The sequence below is a fragment of the Grammomys surdaster genome, unplaced genomic scaffold (genome assembly GCF_004785775.1).
Source record: "Grammomys surdaster isolate TR1022 unplaced genomic scaffold, NIH_TR_1.0 204, whole genome shotgun sequence".
Lineage (NCBI taxonomy): Eukaryota > Metazoa > Chordata > Mammalia > Rodentia > Muridae > Grammomys > Grammomys surdaster.
Genome location: NW_021604649.1, coordinates 356,532 through 372,288, shown reverse-complemented (window position 1 = coordinate 372,288; position 15,757 = coordinate 356,532). Strand labels below are relative to the sequence as shown.

At 42.5% G+C, this 15,757-nt stretch overlaps 1 protein-coding gene across 1 annotated transcript in view; it reads right to left on the bottom strand.

The window, feature by feature from the left end:
• Window positions 1-3,041: 3,041 nt before the first annotated feature.
• Window positions 3,042-15,757, bottom strand: part of Shroom4 (shroom family member 4) — a 199,826-nt gene continuing 187,110 nt past the window's right edge. Inside the window, exons 6-9 of the mRNA XM_028770835.1 lie at window positions 12,001-12,765; window positions 7,275-7,455; window positions 4,653-4,922; window positions 3,042-3,717 (exon numbers count right to left, since the gene is read on the bottom strand). Of these exons, the coding sequence (XP_028626668.1) occupies window positions 3,448-3,717; window positions 4,653-4,922; window positions 7,275-7,455; window positions 12,001-12,765 (1,486 nt within the window). The 3' untranslated portion in view covers window positions 3,042-3,447. The remainder of the gene's footprint in view (window positions 3,718-4,652; window positions 4,923-7,274; window positions 7,456-12,000; window positions 12,766-15,757) is intronic.

The window sequence follows — 15,757 nt, the reverse complement described above, 5'->3', positions numbered from 1 at the left end:
CCAGAAGTATATCCAACTTCCTCCATCTGAGGCTTGTTACTAGAAAAGGAACACATCCGGGGAGTCTAGAGTTGAGGATGTGGTTCTGGTACCCCTTTAGGCATCTTTCTTGGCACATGAGGTTAAATGGCAAACCAAAATATAAAGTCAATCTTCAGATAGGCTTTTCATATTTTTACTCTTTCCTATGCATCCAATTTCTCCCCTTTTAGGGCTTTAATTTCAGTCTATCTATCCCATTCCCTTAGCTTCCACTTGGGTATTTCCTTTTATGTCTTAGTTGAGTGTTCAATTGTGGGACTTGAGGGGAGTCAATTATCTATATTGCCCTGGGGATGGGAGAAGAATAGGGATATAATCGAAATCTTGCATTGATTCCCTTGTCTGCCACCCTGCTTTCCTACTATCCAATGACATTTATGGAAGTATTTGGAGGGAAAGAGTGGGCGATCAGCAACGTTTGAGGGGAGGGTCAATCTTTTAACCTACTTCCAAGCTGCTATCTTCTCAAAGGTCTTGAAAGATGGCTGATCCCAGAAGCCAAGACCAGAGAGAGATAACCCATGCCAAGTAGTACTGGAATTTGGCAGCGATGGTCCTCACCGTGGGAAGGCCACAGCAGGAGTAGGACATACCAGTGTTAGTTCAGTCTATTGAGCTTTGTAACTCGGTATAGTTTTGAAGTTATCTTTCAAATACTTTGGAAACTCAGCCCTGTATTCTGAATCCAACTGTATAAACCATTTTGAGGTGGGACAAGACAAAAACTGAGAATTAAGGCTGGTGCTGTAGCTCAGTGATACAGCACTTGCCCAGTATATGTAAGGTACTGGGTTCCACTTCTAACAATGCCAAAACAACAAACAAACAAACAAACACAAACCACAGCTAAGAGCATATTTGGTATCATATACTTAAGGTATAATAAACCTAACGAAGGCTACACATAGCCAGCCTATGGCCATGATATCCAGTAAAGTGACTGCTCCTTGTTCTACTGTAGCCAAACACATCTTGGAATAACAGAACACATAACTCTCACTATCCTAGTATAAAACATTTCAACTTCCTTATTGATTGTCCTAGGGCCCATCATATTTGAAACAGGTAAGGCAAGTGTGGCTTTTATTCAAACAGTTCCTCACCTCTCTCAATTTTCCTTTGGGTAAACTCTCAGCCATCCTGAACAGAATAGAACAGGACAGCATAACACAGCATAGCACTGCACAGGACTTCAAGGTACACCATAGCACAGCCCTGCACACCATAGCATAGCATAGCAGCTACTGAGCTTCACCGCTCAGTATACTTTTAGGGTCATGTTTAAAATAATTTGTGATCTTCCACTTGAGGGGAGAATGGCCATACTGACAAAGAAACAGTGCTTACTGCAGAGGCAGCAGTACTAAAAAGCATACCCAATGGCTCATAGAAAACGTTCCCATCCCTTTAGAATATCCTGACAGCCAAGATTCTCCCATAGCTGTCAGACACAGTGTGCAGAGAATGGAAGAGAGTGGCTGGGATTTGTAGCAGCCGTGAAGTTTTGTGGCAAATTCTTTGGTTGAATGAAGTAACACTGAAGCTACAGGGAAATGTCCAAGGACCCTGAGGAACTCAGCTGTAACAGGTGGTGATGCCAGGACTTGGTTTTGGGCTTCTGGGGTATTGTTAGACGATATCATCAATGAATGCTTCCAGATGGTGAGGAACAGAAGACTGAGCTAGACAGAAGGGCAGGTTGGTGATGAGTCCCCTCTTGCTATTGCCCACCTGAATGCTTTCCCAGGATAGAAGCTGGCTACCAATGTCGGGTCTTGGCGAGAGCAACAGCTTTAGTGTTTTGCACGTCAATCCCTCTTTCCTGTGGTTTGACTTTTCAGAGTTTCAGTTCTCATGCTCAACCGTGGTTGACAATACTAAATGGAACATTGTAGAGTCAAGCGGCTGATCAGTTTGAAATCATGTGCCATTCTGGGGAGTGTGATGAAATGTTGCTCCATCCCACATGGGTCATCAATCATCTACTTATCCAGTGTATCCATGCTATACAGGCAGCCTTTCTTTAGTCACTTATTAGTCTCCTCAGTGATGAGATTAACAACTGTGCTATTTACAGGCTTTGGTACTATCAAAAGATTTCAAGCATCCACCCAAGGGGATGCTTTCCTACATAGACCCCGAAGACAAGGAGGGATAGCGTATGTCTAGATCCTGTATGAATCATAATTTGCTCCGAGGCCTGGCCCTGGCTGAAAACGCTCTTGTAGTTTTGGTTCCTTGAGCTAGCCACTGGCTGGGAAAACACTTGTTTGAAGAACGCCTTCTCCACACACCTTCCTTCATTTGTGCATCCTGTATCTTTCAGCTATCAGAGAGTACTCTGGTTTCAAAAGGCAGTTAAAAACCACTGAACTCTACTCAGGAATGTTAAGGTTATAGTCATCCAGCCCTCAAGGAAGCACACAGTTAAGCTATGGTTCGGAGGCTATAAGTTCAAGGGGAGAAATTTATTACCTATTCGAAGCTATGGTGGGAAGAATTTAAGGCCTTGGCACCACCTTAGCCAAGGTGGAGTCAGGCTTATGTTTTCCTTCTGCCTAACTTGTTTTTTTTTTCCTTGCCTCATTAGTTAAAGAAGAAACAGAAAACATAAAAATCAATACAATCAAAGACCATTTGAAATATGATAAGAACCCTCTTCCCCAGTAACAAAGCTGTACTGCAAAGTCAACTATAATAGAGATATGACAGAGGCTCAGAGAGGGAAACCCTGGCATGAGACTCCTAGTGATATCAGGACAGGATACAATACAAAGAGGCAGGTCCATCCCATGAAGACAGGGCCAAGGCCACAGTAAATATGCTATCAACTAGGTGTTGGGGAGGGTAGACATGGAACCACTTTGTTTAAGCCTGGCTATTACCAGGGGGAAGAATACTCGGGTAGACTCCATGCTTGCTCCCCTTATATGCAGCCTCCCCTTCTGTGCCTCCTGCTGCCACATTTGGCAAAGGCCCTGAAATTGGTGTGAGGTGAATGTATTCAAGTCAAGCACATCTGTGTGAACAATGGCTAGCTAGGTCACTGTCCCTAGGGAAGAGGGGAAATTGCACAGGCAGCTTAGCGTTGGACCTCAAGAGGGTAGTATGGCGAGGGAGAGTATTGAGTTTGTGAAGTCTTTGGTGTTTTAGTACAGAGATGAAGGCACTTTTTATTCCTCCCTCACTGGGAGTGAGCACAGTAGCGTGGCTGCACCTAGCTGCAGCTCTGTAAGAGAGAAGCTTGGGCCCTTCCCAGGCTCTCCTTGATGGCTTGCCAAGGTAGATGGCTGAACTCATCTGCTAAGTAATTTCTCTATACTTGGCTAACAAACTGCTCCTGAAGATTGAAAGCCCTTTTCCACTGGGGATAGGCAAAGGCGCAGTGGCACACTCCTGGTGCAATTAGAAATTGCTGGGCCCCAAGTGCAGGCTCTCTTTGAGACATTTCAGCTGCTCTTCTCCAAGTTTGATCTTCTCCTCCAGCTCTCTCTGTTCAATGATGAGAGCAGACTTCATCTTCACAAAGTGCTGGTAATCTTGGAGCTGGTCCTGAGGCAGGTAGCGGGAGACCATGCTGAACACCAGCTTTTCCCTGCCGTCCACATGCTCCTTCAACTCTTTGGCATCTGCCAACTGGTTTGTCAGCTGCTGCTTCTTCTCTATCAGCACCAACTGGGGAAGCAGAGGATCAATTAAATGCCATCCCGATCACGAGGCATCTGCACAGCAGTCTTTCACCAAAAAAGCAGCCACAGAGTAGCTATGCATTTTGGTAATTAATCAGCCTTAGAAACCCTGCTCTGAAGTTCACGTTCGTGCACAAACCTTCCTTTTCCCGCAGCCAGTGGAAGACAAGCATGACAGCTGTTTTGGATGGGGGTGTGCAACCACCCCTTTCCATCTCTAAGGCTGTCTTTAAACCATGGACCACTGCTTGGCTTGGCATAGAGGAAGCCTCTGACAAAGCCAATCTAAATCCCTTCTATCACCGAACAAATTACACTATGGTGATGTTTCTATATGGTGCCTCTGTGTGAGTGGACATGCGTGGTTGTGTGTGTTTGTGGGTATGCATGTGGACAGAGCTCTTACTGTGGATTCAAAGCCACTTCTATGGGGAAAGGTAATGGAGTTTAATTCAAATATAGTCACCGAATGAAATAACCTGTAAAATTGAGGGTCTCTTTGCAGCTCTAAGGGGATCAGAGGCAAATTTGCTGCTGTTGCTGCTGCTGTTGCTGCTGCTGTTGCTGCTTCTGCTGCCACCCCCACCCTTATCACCACCATCACCACACCCCCATTAGCAGCTAGCACTAATTCCATATTCACTCTGTTTGGGACCCTATCTTATGCAATTAACTTGGATTATCTCAATCCTCACAGAAAATACATGAAACAGATCGTACACTTATTTCATTTTGTAAATGAAACAAGTGAGACACAGTAAGGCTACATTGCCTATAGCCACACTCAGCCACCATGCAAAACTAAAGCTTCTGAGCACTTATAAAACCAGTGCTTAACACTTTTAATGCTGGTTTTCGGTCTCCCTTAAAAGTTAAAGAGGCCATTTCTTCAATTCACACCCCCAGGAACCCCATCAGTACCTTTTCCTGGTTGGACTCCGAATCGATGCTATTGAGAGCATTCTCTACCCGGGCCAGTCGTCCAGAGAGTGACAATAACAGGTTGACCACTTTGTCCAGATCTCCAATAAACAAATGATACTTTTCAAACTCATTGGATTTGCAGACAGCTTTTAAGTTGGCCTCTACCTCCTCTCCAAGGGCAGTGTTGGCATTGATGTCATCCAGTAGCCCACGCTGGGCCTCCCGCAGGACAGAAAGCTTTCGACTAATGCTTTCAATGAGCTGAATCTAAAAGAGTTATACAGAAGACAAAGGGTGAGCACGGACATCAACAGAACCTGATCTGGGCTTAGCAGAGCACGTGCATTCCTAGTACTTGGAAGGTGGAGGCAAGGGGATTACAACTTGGCCTGTCCACGGAGACCTTGGCTAAAGGAACAGATTACAAATGGAAGAGAGAGAGGGAAGAAAGAAGGGATGGAGGGAGGAAGGACATGAGGGGAGGGAGAGAAAAGATAGGTTGGGAGTGAAATCTAAGCAAGTGATAAGTAACTCCAGTTTCTTGAGTAGTTACCTTCCCTCCCTGTTTGACAGGAATCTCCATGTCACCACCAAAAGTTCTTGACTTTAGATGACTATTACCCATGGACCCAAGTGACACTTGTAAAACGCAACCAAGACTAGTTAATAACCAAGACTATTAGTCCCCCAATAAATAGGGACTAGAGACCTTCTGAGACCCTGCATTGGCAAGAATTGTCATCATGTACTTTCTAGTTTAGGCATTCTGGAATGCTTAAGTTTGGGGTATTCCTCTCTAATAGTTCATTTGGAAATGATGAAGGTGACCAAGACCAGGTTTCAAAGTCTACTGTCAGGAGAAGTCAGGAAATCATGATTGTGCTCGAAAGTATGGGATGAAGAACCAGATCCACTGAGAGGCAGGAGTCCAGTGATGGGAGTGGGAGACATAACTAGGTTTCAAAACATTCTCAACGATGTTGTCACCTTCCACATTCTCATAGAAAAGTCAATGTCAGTGTCAAAGCATGACCCTCTTGGATTGTCATGTATTCACGCAGGAGGCCAACCTCTGGGAACTGAGGGAAAAATGTAAATGGAGGGAACACTTTGCTCCTCAGTACCTCGGTTCTATACCCTGACCCTTTAGCCTGGGGAACGTGTACTGTATGAAGCTGCAGATTCATCATAGGGTCAGCCAGAGCTGATCTGTTTTTCTGGAACATGGCAAATTGATGACCTTCCTCCCATTTCTTCCTTACACACAAACATAGCTCTGCCCCACCTGCACTCATAACAAATCACTCTCTGTTATTTTGTTCCTTGCCATTTCCAGTCATCTCTCTTCCCTTGGCTAGACTTTCATTATGTTTGTCCCTGGAAAGGCCAGGCCTTGAATAAGCAAGGACCAGCTCTCTGCCATGTTCAAGAGACATAGACTCCAAGGAAGAACATCTGGATCAATAAAATTTGACACTTCCATGGTCTAATTATCTCCCTGACATTTTGCTTCAGATGGGAAACTGGAAGGAGTGCTTTTGAAAATGGCCTTATGTTTTCCTACCAGTCATGTTCTGGAAGAGAAATATGGGCAGACGAACAATTTACATTGAGTTCACATGTCCACGAAATGGTAAATTGGGCCTTTGAGGTTGCCATGACAACTCTATCTGCTTATGAAATAAAATAGGTAAGTGCAAGGGGTGGGGGCAAAATGATTCCAGGAACTTGATTAAAAAAACTAGGCTACCGGTACTTAGAGGAAGAAAGGGAGGCTTGGAACAACAACAACATCCCCATTTATCTAGTTTGTATTTTCAAGAGATAATTGACCATCATTGCAAATAAATAATAGTCTGCTAGCCTATAATTTCTCCTTAGTCAGTCTGTTCTCTCTCCCAGAAACTTACAGAGAATACAAATTAATGGCACTGCCATTGGCCAGAGCTCTGATGTACCTTAGGCAGTGAGTTAGCTTGCTTAATTAAAAAGGGCAGTATGGCAGAGTAGAAATCCAGTTCAGGACCTATAATTTAGTCTGTGACCCTTGGAAAAGGTAATCCTTTTAGCTGGCAAAAGATATGTGGGCAATAATAACACTCACCTCGGAGGGCTAGAGCCACAAAGCAGTGCTCAACACTGGCCTGACAAGTACAAGGCTGTGGGTTTAGCCCAAGCCCACCAGAGGTGGAGAAGGAGGGAGGGAAGTTGTTGGTTGGTTGGAGGTGCAGCTCAGTGTAAAGTGCTAACACATGCTAGGCTCTATATTTGATCCCAAATACTTCAAATAATGCAACTGAGAGACTCTTCCAGTTTTTAGCATTTAGATCAACAGCAAAGCACCAGTTTAACACATATAAGGTCCTTGGTTCAATCCCCAGTGACACACACACACACACACACACACACACACACACACACACCCCTATACTGTGATGGCCCTAAGGATTAGATAGAGTAATTACTGGTACTACTATAGATTAGAGAACAGACTGAGGAGAGACTGATTTCATACTGAAATTACAGGGATGAAAGACATGCTGGAGGGTGTGGAGAGCTGGTTGTCCTTCAGACACTTAACTGAATGCTAAACATCTCTGGGATATACCAAAACCTTACCTTTTTTTGAGCCAGTTCATAGTCAACTCCCTCCTCTCCCAGGCCTGCCTCTGCCATCTCAGGCTGCTGTTTTAACTTGTTCAGCAGTTCTGCCTTGGCTACAGAGATATTATAATAAGCTGAGTAAGAGGTAGGGATTCCTGAGGACGCCGTCGGAGGTGGGAAGTGCTGGAACTCTTGTCTGTGGAAACAAAAGGTGATCATTTGAGTACTTCTGTTGAGGGACCACTGAGGTTTCTCTTTGCTTACTTTTCTCTTCCTGTAATATTTGACAGCACTTCCCATAGCTGGTATAATACGATGGAACAGAAAGCACCATTCGAACACAAACAGGTAACATGAAGGTGTTCTAAAAGCCAAGTGAAGGTAAGCTTTAAGAATGAAGAAATCTATTTCCATGTCTTTCCACGTTCCTGAACTTAGTATTTCACAGGACTTCTTTATCACTTGGCTTAGTCATTAACATCCCATTAAAATATAGACGAACTTACAAAACCTCAAAATTGTAGACTTCTGATGATAAATGAGTCGCCTTAATAATTCATGACCTTCAGCAAAGGGCCACAGAGAAATAAGTGTTCCTCTAAGCTTGGTGACCTCTCCTGTAACTAAGTACAGAGCCTGCTCACCCCAGCTCTATCTGATCTGCTTGTTCACAAAGGTACCCTGACTCGCCTCAGACTCTTTTCTTTTATCCTGTTGCCACTTCTGCTTGAAATGGTCCCTTTGCTGTAGATGTCCCACAGCAAAGAGGTCACCTGTGACTTTAGCCATGGTCACCATTCTGAATGCTGAGATCAGCATCCCTGCCAAGGGCTTGTCACAGCCTACCACATTTCTCAAGAGCTCTTCTGATACTGCCTCTTGTAGGACAGCCCTTCCGCTCGAGAAGGGACAGCACCCCTCCACTTGTGTCATATTCTCACTGCCCCCAGCCTCCTGTGTGGGTTCAGAATGACACGGGGAAGATGAACCCAGTGACACCCAGGGGCTTGACAAGTGTAGCAGCAGACCTTGTTATCTTGGGGTTACCAAAGCCTGAGGGGATAAAATTTTGCTTCCCAGAGCCCCAGTCAGTGAAAGAGAATTTCTATTCAGGAAAAAAGTAGTTCTGGCCCCACCCTGGCTTGGATTTAGCCTCTTTTGCCATTAAGGCTTCTGGTCTGGTAGAAGTAAGGGAAAATGAAGGCTATGTCAGGTTTTAGTAATGAAAGAGAGAACAACTCTGCCCAGGGTTTATACAAGGGCAAAGTCCACCCCACTTTGGTCCATATGTCTGTGTGTCTGTGTGTGTCTGTGTGTGTGTTCGCTTTGCCAGGCAGCTATTCCTACCATCCACCTGTCTGTATCACCAGCCCTTTCTAACCTCTAGCTGTTTGAAAGGGAAAATAGGAGAAACTCATTAGTCATTTCTGCAGCTATTTGTAGCTCTTAGATAAAGGTCAAATATAATGGCTAAAATGGCTCCAAAGCTGTTTACTGATTCATGCTATGCTGTCTCTTAATTCATCACCCAAAGGCAACCTGGGCATGCCAATATTCCTCACTCTAGAGACATTTATTTTACACATAGGCTTTCAAGATTAGAACTATAATACTAATACATACACAGTGCTTGTTATAACTTGGAAACTGTCTTAAGACAGGTAACACACGTGTGCACATATGGACACACACACAACTGAATGATTATCGCAACCACTTTACAGAGAACTAACATGAAGAACCAAGAGGTAAAATTATATTCCCCAGTCAGTAGACAGTGAACTGCACATCAATAGCAATCTGACTCCACACGTGTGTCTTTATCGCTTGTACTCTGTGATAGTGACAAATGAACAACTTGATACTCTACAGGCCCCTACTTGTAAGGAACTTTCTAGCTGGACTATGTCTTTGATATCAGAGAAGAGAGAATATTGTGGCGGTCACACAAAGAAATGAATTTTGAGAACTCTTGCTTATAAGAACCTATGGTACATGTCAATGTTCTGAGTCAGAAGCTCTAAAGATCAAAATTCATGTGTTCCATGGAAAGTCAGTTTCTCAGAAGCTATGGCCTTGCACCACATTACAGTAGATCATGTTAAGCACTGTGCTCTAGGGTTCTTTTTCTCATTACCTTCATGAACAGGGAAGGGATTACAAGAAATCTATAAGAACCTAATCTGAATTTGAAAGTAAACATGACATGAAAGCTCAGAACCTTCCAGTCAGCAATGACAGACGTGCTTAGACTCCACAAAGCCAACTAGATCTATCCTGGCACTAGTTATTAGACTGGAGCAACATTTGATCATTTCCATGACTTCCTTCCATATGTGTCACCGAGTCTGGAGCTAAAAAGTAAACTGTGGTACAGATACTGTGGTTTACCATGGCTAAAATTTGGATGTCTTTACTTGCACTTCACACTGAAACCCTTACACGTCTATTGACCCCAACACTATCTTGTACTTTCCTCGGGTCTGAAGAGAATCTTTTCCAGGACCTGAGACCCCATGATGATGCTGTAGGCAATGAGCTAGACTCCCTGGATCCTGGTTAGCTGTCAGCCTGTGAGAGACTTATGTCCCCTCCCTTACTTCACTATTCTCATCTGAAAGGTGGAGGGAGTAGTTATAACTCTTCTTAGGTCTGTTTTGGGGAGACTAAATCAATTCTCCAATAAGCCCATCCTAAATTTAAAAGACTTATAACTACACCTGACCTTCCAAACCTCACAACTTTGCAAGCAGAACTCACTATTGAATGTCAGCATTTCTTTGCCGACTACAGGGCTGCCTGCCACTGCTGCTTCCTAGCACCACAAAAGGTTACCATACAGTCTCTTGCTAGCTTAGGAAAAGGGCAACACTTCCTGACCTTAAAGTGTCGTTCCTACTGTGTTCATGTTGCATTTGAACATTGTAAACCCTAAGAATCACATGCAAGGAATGATCTGTCCATGAAAGTACTTAAAATCATGCTCAGCACACAGTAAACAAGTGAAGAAACATCAGCTGGGATGGAAATGATGCTCTTCTTTAAGTCTGTATCACTTGAAGAAACATCTAGAATTGATTTTGGCAGATAGAAGCCAAGGCGCTGTGTGTGTGTGTGTGTGTGTGTGTGTGTGTGTGTGTGCGCGCGCATTCCCTTGCATTTTACAATTTGTTATAAATAAATCTTGGGAGTGGGTTATAAAATGCCTAATAATAGTGATTTCTTTCTCAGTAGCCTGGGTCAAGACAGTAACAGTTCATAAAGGAGAAAAGTCCATAGTTTGGAACTGCTACTTCTGGCACATATTACCCTATAAGAGAGAAGATAACATAAAGCCCCAGTCAACTAGAAGAACAAGATCTTTCCAAGAGAGGTTGAAGGAGGGGGAGGAGGAGGAGGAGGAGGATGAGGATGAGGAGGCTATGGCAGCTGCAGCAGCCTAGATTTAGAGGCAGACAGACCTGGATTTCAGTCTTTGCTATATGATACTGAATTAATTAGTCCCTTATTTTGCTCAACTTCAGCTACCTCATTTGTCAAATGGAGATATTAATGACCAACAGGGATGTTGGGAAGATAACTTAAATCATGTACATTAAACGCCAGGCAGTGTCTGGCACAGAGAAAATGCTTAATTGAAAACTTATTTGATTATCTATTTTGTCTTTTGAACTATTAGTTCAATGCCTACTATCTGCCAGGTAACCTTTCAATCCCTCAGCTGTGATACATAACAACCACAGCACAGTTAGTTTCTGCAACGTATTTTCCAGTCACAATAAGGCAGCTTGAGAAGCAGCCACATGTGGTCTGCTAAGGGCTTCTCACAGAGCCCAGGAGCTAGGATTTATAAATGCTTTCCTATGGCACCTCAGAGAACTGCTCAATCAGCTCCAGATAACCAAGTAACAAGATTAGCCTGTCCATAAAAGTCACATAAACAAGGGACTTCTAATAGCAACTCGTCCCAGGCAAGATCCTGCTATAAAAAGATTTAAAGAAAGCAATTAGGGGACACCTGTCTGCTCATCCCCAGTGGAGTTCTGAAAGAGGCCAGGCAGAGCTAAGAGCTCAAGCACCAAGCAATGGTGATCATGGGGTTTCTGTTTGGGAGCAAAAAGGACAGACACACAGCATGATCTCCAGATTAGCACTCACGTAGGAGTCAGTGGCAGTCCACAGTCCTGTTTTGATCTCGCAGCTCACCCTGTCAACTATTGCCTACTGTCTGGCAAAGCAAATGCAAAGCAAATGCTAAGCAGGGGAACAAGGGGTGGAAAAGACAAAGAATGCCCTTAGCTGTTATAAGGAATTATCACTGCCTAAGTGGCACATATTTCTTCTGGAGTTGGGGCAAGAATTCAGAGACTCAGGCTTCTTTGCTAGAGCACACAGGAGCCAGGGTTCAGGGAAGGCCCAGTATAGGCAAAGAACAGTTTATGCTTTCACGATCGGGGACCAAATATTGATATATAGCTTAAAGATACACTGAGAAGCAATACCATATTTTCTTAATGATAGGGATAAAGCCTTGACTTTCACTTCCTGAGTACCTACTATGTAGCACTCATTTATTCATGTCCTTTACAGGCAATGTCTTAATAGAATCAGGTAGAGGTGGTGCATTATCATCACTTTTTCCCAACTAAGACTAAGGCTCAGTGTTAGACAGCTGGCAAGAGAAATTCAGTTCATGCCGCTGGCTGCCTTCTCTGCGACCCAATCTTTCCCAAACACTTACTTTGGGGTCACAGTAGCTTCTTTCTCACTTGTCCTCCATACTCCATGAGTGCCATAATAGCAAGGAGGTTGAACTTTCTCAGGTTGGGGTACAGTGCAGCCCCTTACTGGAGGCACAAAATTGCTAGGATGTAGAGCAAAGGCCTCTTGCTCTTGGAGGCTTTGTGAACCCCGTCTTGAGGCTTCCTGGTGGCCCATCTTCAGGGACTGTGGCTGCTCCTCTGTGTTAGGGGCACAGAAACCAGTGGTTTCTGAACTAAAATACTGGGGTGGTAGGTCCTCCTCTTTCTCTCCCTCCTCCTCTTGCTCCTTCTCCTCTTCTTCCTCTTCACATCGCTGTTGTTGCTGCTGCTGCTGCTGTTGCAGCTGCGCTGCACGGAAGAGCCTATATTTTTCCCAGTTGGGAGGAGGCGGGCGAGGGGGAGGAAAGGGCTTCTTTCGGGCCCCAGGAATATCTGGCTGAGTCTCATGGCCTTTACTAAATGATTCTCTCTGAGGTTTCCCCCAGGCCCGGTTGTTTTGAGGCTCTAAACTGATGTGACTCTCAGAGAAGGCTCGGCTCCGCAGTGGGCGGGGCATGGACGCATCGGAGCTCTCATCCTCATAAACTGAAGATTCATCTGGTTTGTTCGAGGCACGTTTGAAGTCTCCAAGGAGGTCAAGAGAAGAGACTGCTCGGTAGTTTGACAAATCCAGTGCTGAGTTCTCAACGCAGGGTCGGAAGGGAGTAGACAATGAAAAGCTGGCCTTAGAATGAGCCATTTCCCTGCAAAAGAGCAGATAAGCATTGACCAAGACAAGCATGGGATGGATGGGTCTCATATTTCGGATGACATAGTTCCTGAAAGGTTAAAATGGCCACAAAATTCTAGTATGTGTAGTAAAAGTAATGGCCATAGTAATAAGAATATAATAATGATGACAGCAAACATTTTTTTGTGTATAAACTATTAAATGCTAGTACAGTGGTTCTCAACCTTCCTAATACAGTTTCTTATGTTGTAATAACCCACCCGACCATAAAATTATTTTCATTACTACTCCATAACTGTACTTTTCCTACTCTTATGAATTGTTATGTAAATGTCTGATATACCAGAGATCTATTATGCATCCCCAAAGGGGAGAACCACTGCAGTACTGTATACCTTCAATGCTTGCCATGGTCCAATTTATTTTCTCCTTATGATAAACCTAGGAGACTGTTTCTACAGTTTGCATTTTATCGTTTGAGAAACCAAGACATAATCAGGATAAGTAAATTGTCCAGGGTTATAAAGGATATGTGGTACAGCTATGATTTGAACTTGAACTATTTAGCTACAAAGTCTAAATATACACGTGGTACCTCAGTCGGTTTAAAGCACTCAGACTGGATATGAAATAGTCTAGGGCTTACAATCCTAGTTGTTCTACTTCATTTATTGATTTTCTCTATTTTTTATGAAAAGTTTCTCGTGTTTAGAAATAGTGATTTCCATAATGAATATCTGTATTCCCACTTACTACCCGGAGTCCACACACTTTAATACTTTACTATCTAAAGTTCATGAATTCTTTCTTTTGTGTCACTCCTCACTTCCATTGCCCCACTGCCAATGTGACACAAGGTATGTTATAAATCAACTACATATAGCTTCCCCATGCTTACATGTACAATGAAAATATGAAATAAGCTATTCACAAGTATCTGCCACTTTTGGTAAAAAAAAATATTTCCTTCTGAAATATCAAAAGGAATCATTGAATTCTAGGCTTTTCTGAAGAGTAACTCTCAAAAGTGAGCAGAGGAACCTATCAAGGAGTATTCTGTTACAGAAAACTTGAAGCTGGAGTAAAGAAGGATTAATAACATAAGCAAAGCTCCTATGAACTCAGAGACTGAAACCGCAAGCACAGGGCCTAAACAGGTCTGCACCAGGGCCTCTGTGTATATATCATGGCTTCCACTTTAGCATTTTTATGGAAGTCTTGAGTGTGCAAACGAGTGATTCTTGTGCCTTCTCTTGGGCTCTTTTCCTTCTGGTGGTTTGTCTTTGTGATAGTTTTTATTTTATCTTACTATATTTTGTTATTTAAAAAAATGAATGAATGGATAGATGAATGAATGAATGAATGAATGAATGAAGACCTAGCCACTATGGAAAAAGTTAACAACTGAACTGTCACTTATGCTTGCTGGGAGAAGGAAAATCAGTTTTCTCTCATAGAGTGACATGGGGTAGATCAAGCACTCTAGGGCACATTTCATGGTCATAGGTAGTTGACCAACATGTAATAGATTCCATAGGATTTTGTGTGTACCTGTATTTGGGTAAAGTTTGGATTGGGAAAGTAGTTTTATTTTGTTTTCTTGGTTTGGTGGGGTTTTGTTATTGTACTGGGTTTTTGATATTTTTTGAAAAAGAAAATAAAAGTTAAGTGGGTATGGAGTGGGAGAGGATCTGGAAGGACTTGAGGAAGGGGACGAATACGATTAGAATATATTTAAATTTAACAATTGTTTTAAATTACACACACACACACACACACACATACATACATATATATCTTATGAAACAGCTATAAGTAAAACAGTGAATTTATGCCTTTAATCCCAGTATTCAAGAGACAGGTGGATCTCTATGAGTTCACAGCTAGCCTGGTTTGCCTAGTGAATTCTAAGACAGTCAGTGCTATACAATAGAGAGACCCTGTCTCAAAAAAAAAAAGAAAACAAGGAATAAGGTAGACTATAAAAACACCCTATTAAAAAAACTTTCTAGAACAAGGAGATAAAGATTATTCGGAAAATCTTTTGAGACAACATTTGATCAGTAGTGCTATATATGTGCCCATATACTTAATATTCTATGCTTATATAAATAAGAAAAATTGAAATTTAAAGCATACTCTCTCATAAGGACAAATAGCATTTTTTTAAGTTATAAGAGAAAAATCTTCATTTATAAAATGTCAAACTTCTACATGGTAAGACTGATCAAAATTAAATGGCACCTCTTCAGCTGATTATAGAGTTAAGCCCTTTAAACTTATGATCTGATTTCCTATAGTAGCCTGTGAGCAATCAACATCATGCTGAGTCCTACTGCCAGGAAATTCTAAGGGTTCAATTAGACCAGCAGACAGACTATGCATTCAACAGTTGTGATTATGGCTGAGACTATTTCTTTAAAAAATAACAGTATACGTAAATGCTAACCAAGTTCAGATAAAATAGAAACAAAACATCATTGCCCTCATCACTAGTACCCACGTGGATCAGAAATTCCTACCCACATATCTCCACTATCCACATCTGGGTCTTGGCCTATTTCTTAACTCTCCCAAACTGTCCAACTTCACATATCCATTAAGAAATAAAATAAAAAGTAGTGGGTGGAGAGGCCCCTCCTGATGACCTTTTCTAGTAATCTTAATTATCCTGATTCTCTTTTGCATTCATTTTTCCTTGAAAAGAACACCATAATGCTAGCAACTGGAATACATGATAAAGATCTAATCACAATAAATCATTCCCTTTCTTCCTTCTTGTTCTTTGGGTGTGAGTACTCTCTCTCTCTTTTTTCTCTCTCACACATGTTAGGCTAATGTTTTATCATTGATCTATACCCCTAGCACCCCAGCAAAACAGTAGAGACATTCCTATAAAAATTGGGAACAAGGGAATCTGCCTACTTTCCCAATTGGTACTTAATATTGTTTGAAAAAAATAAATATATATATATAATTTTGTATATATGTATATGTGTGTGTGA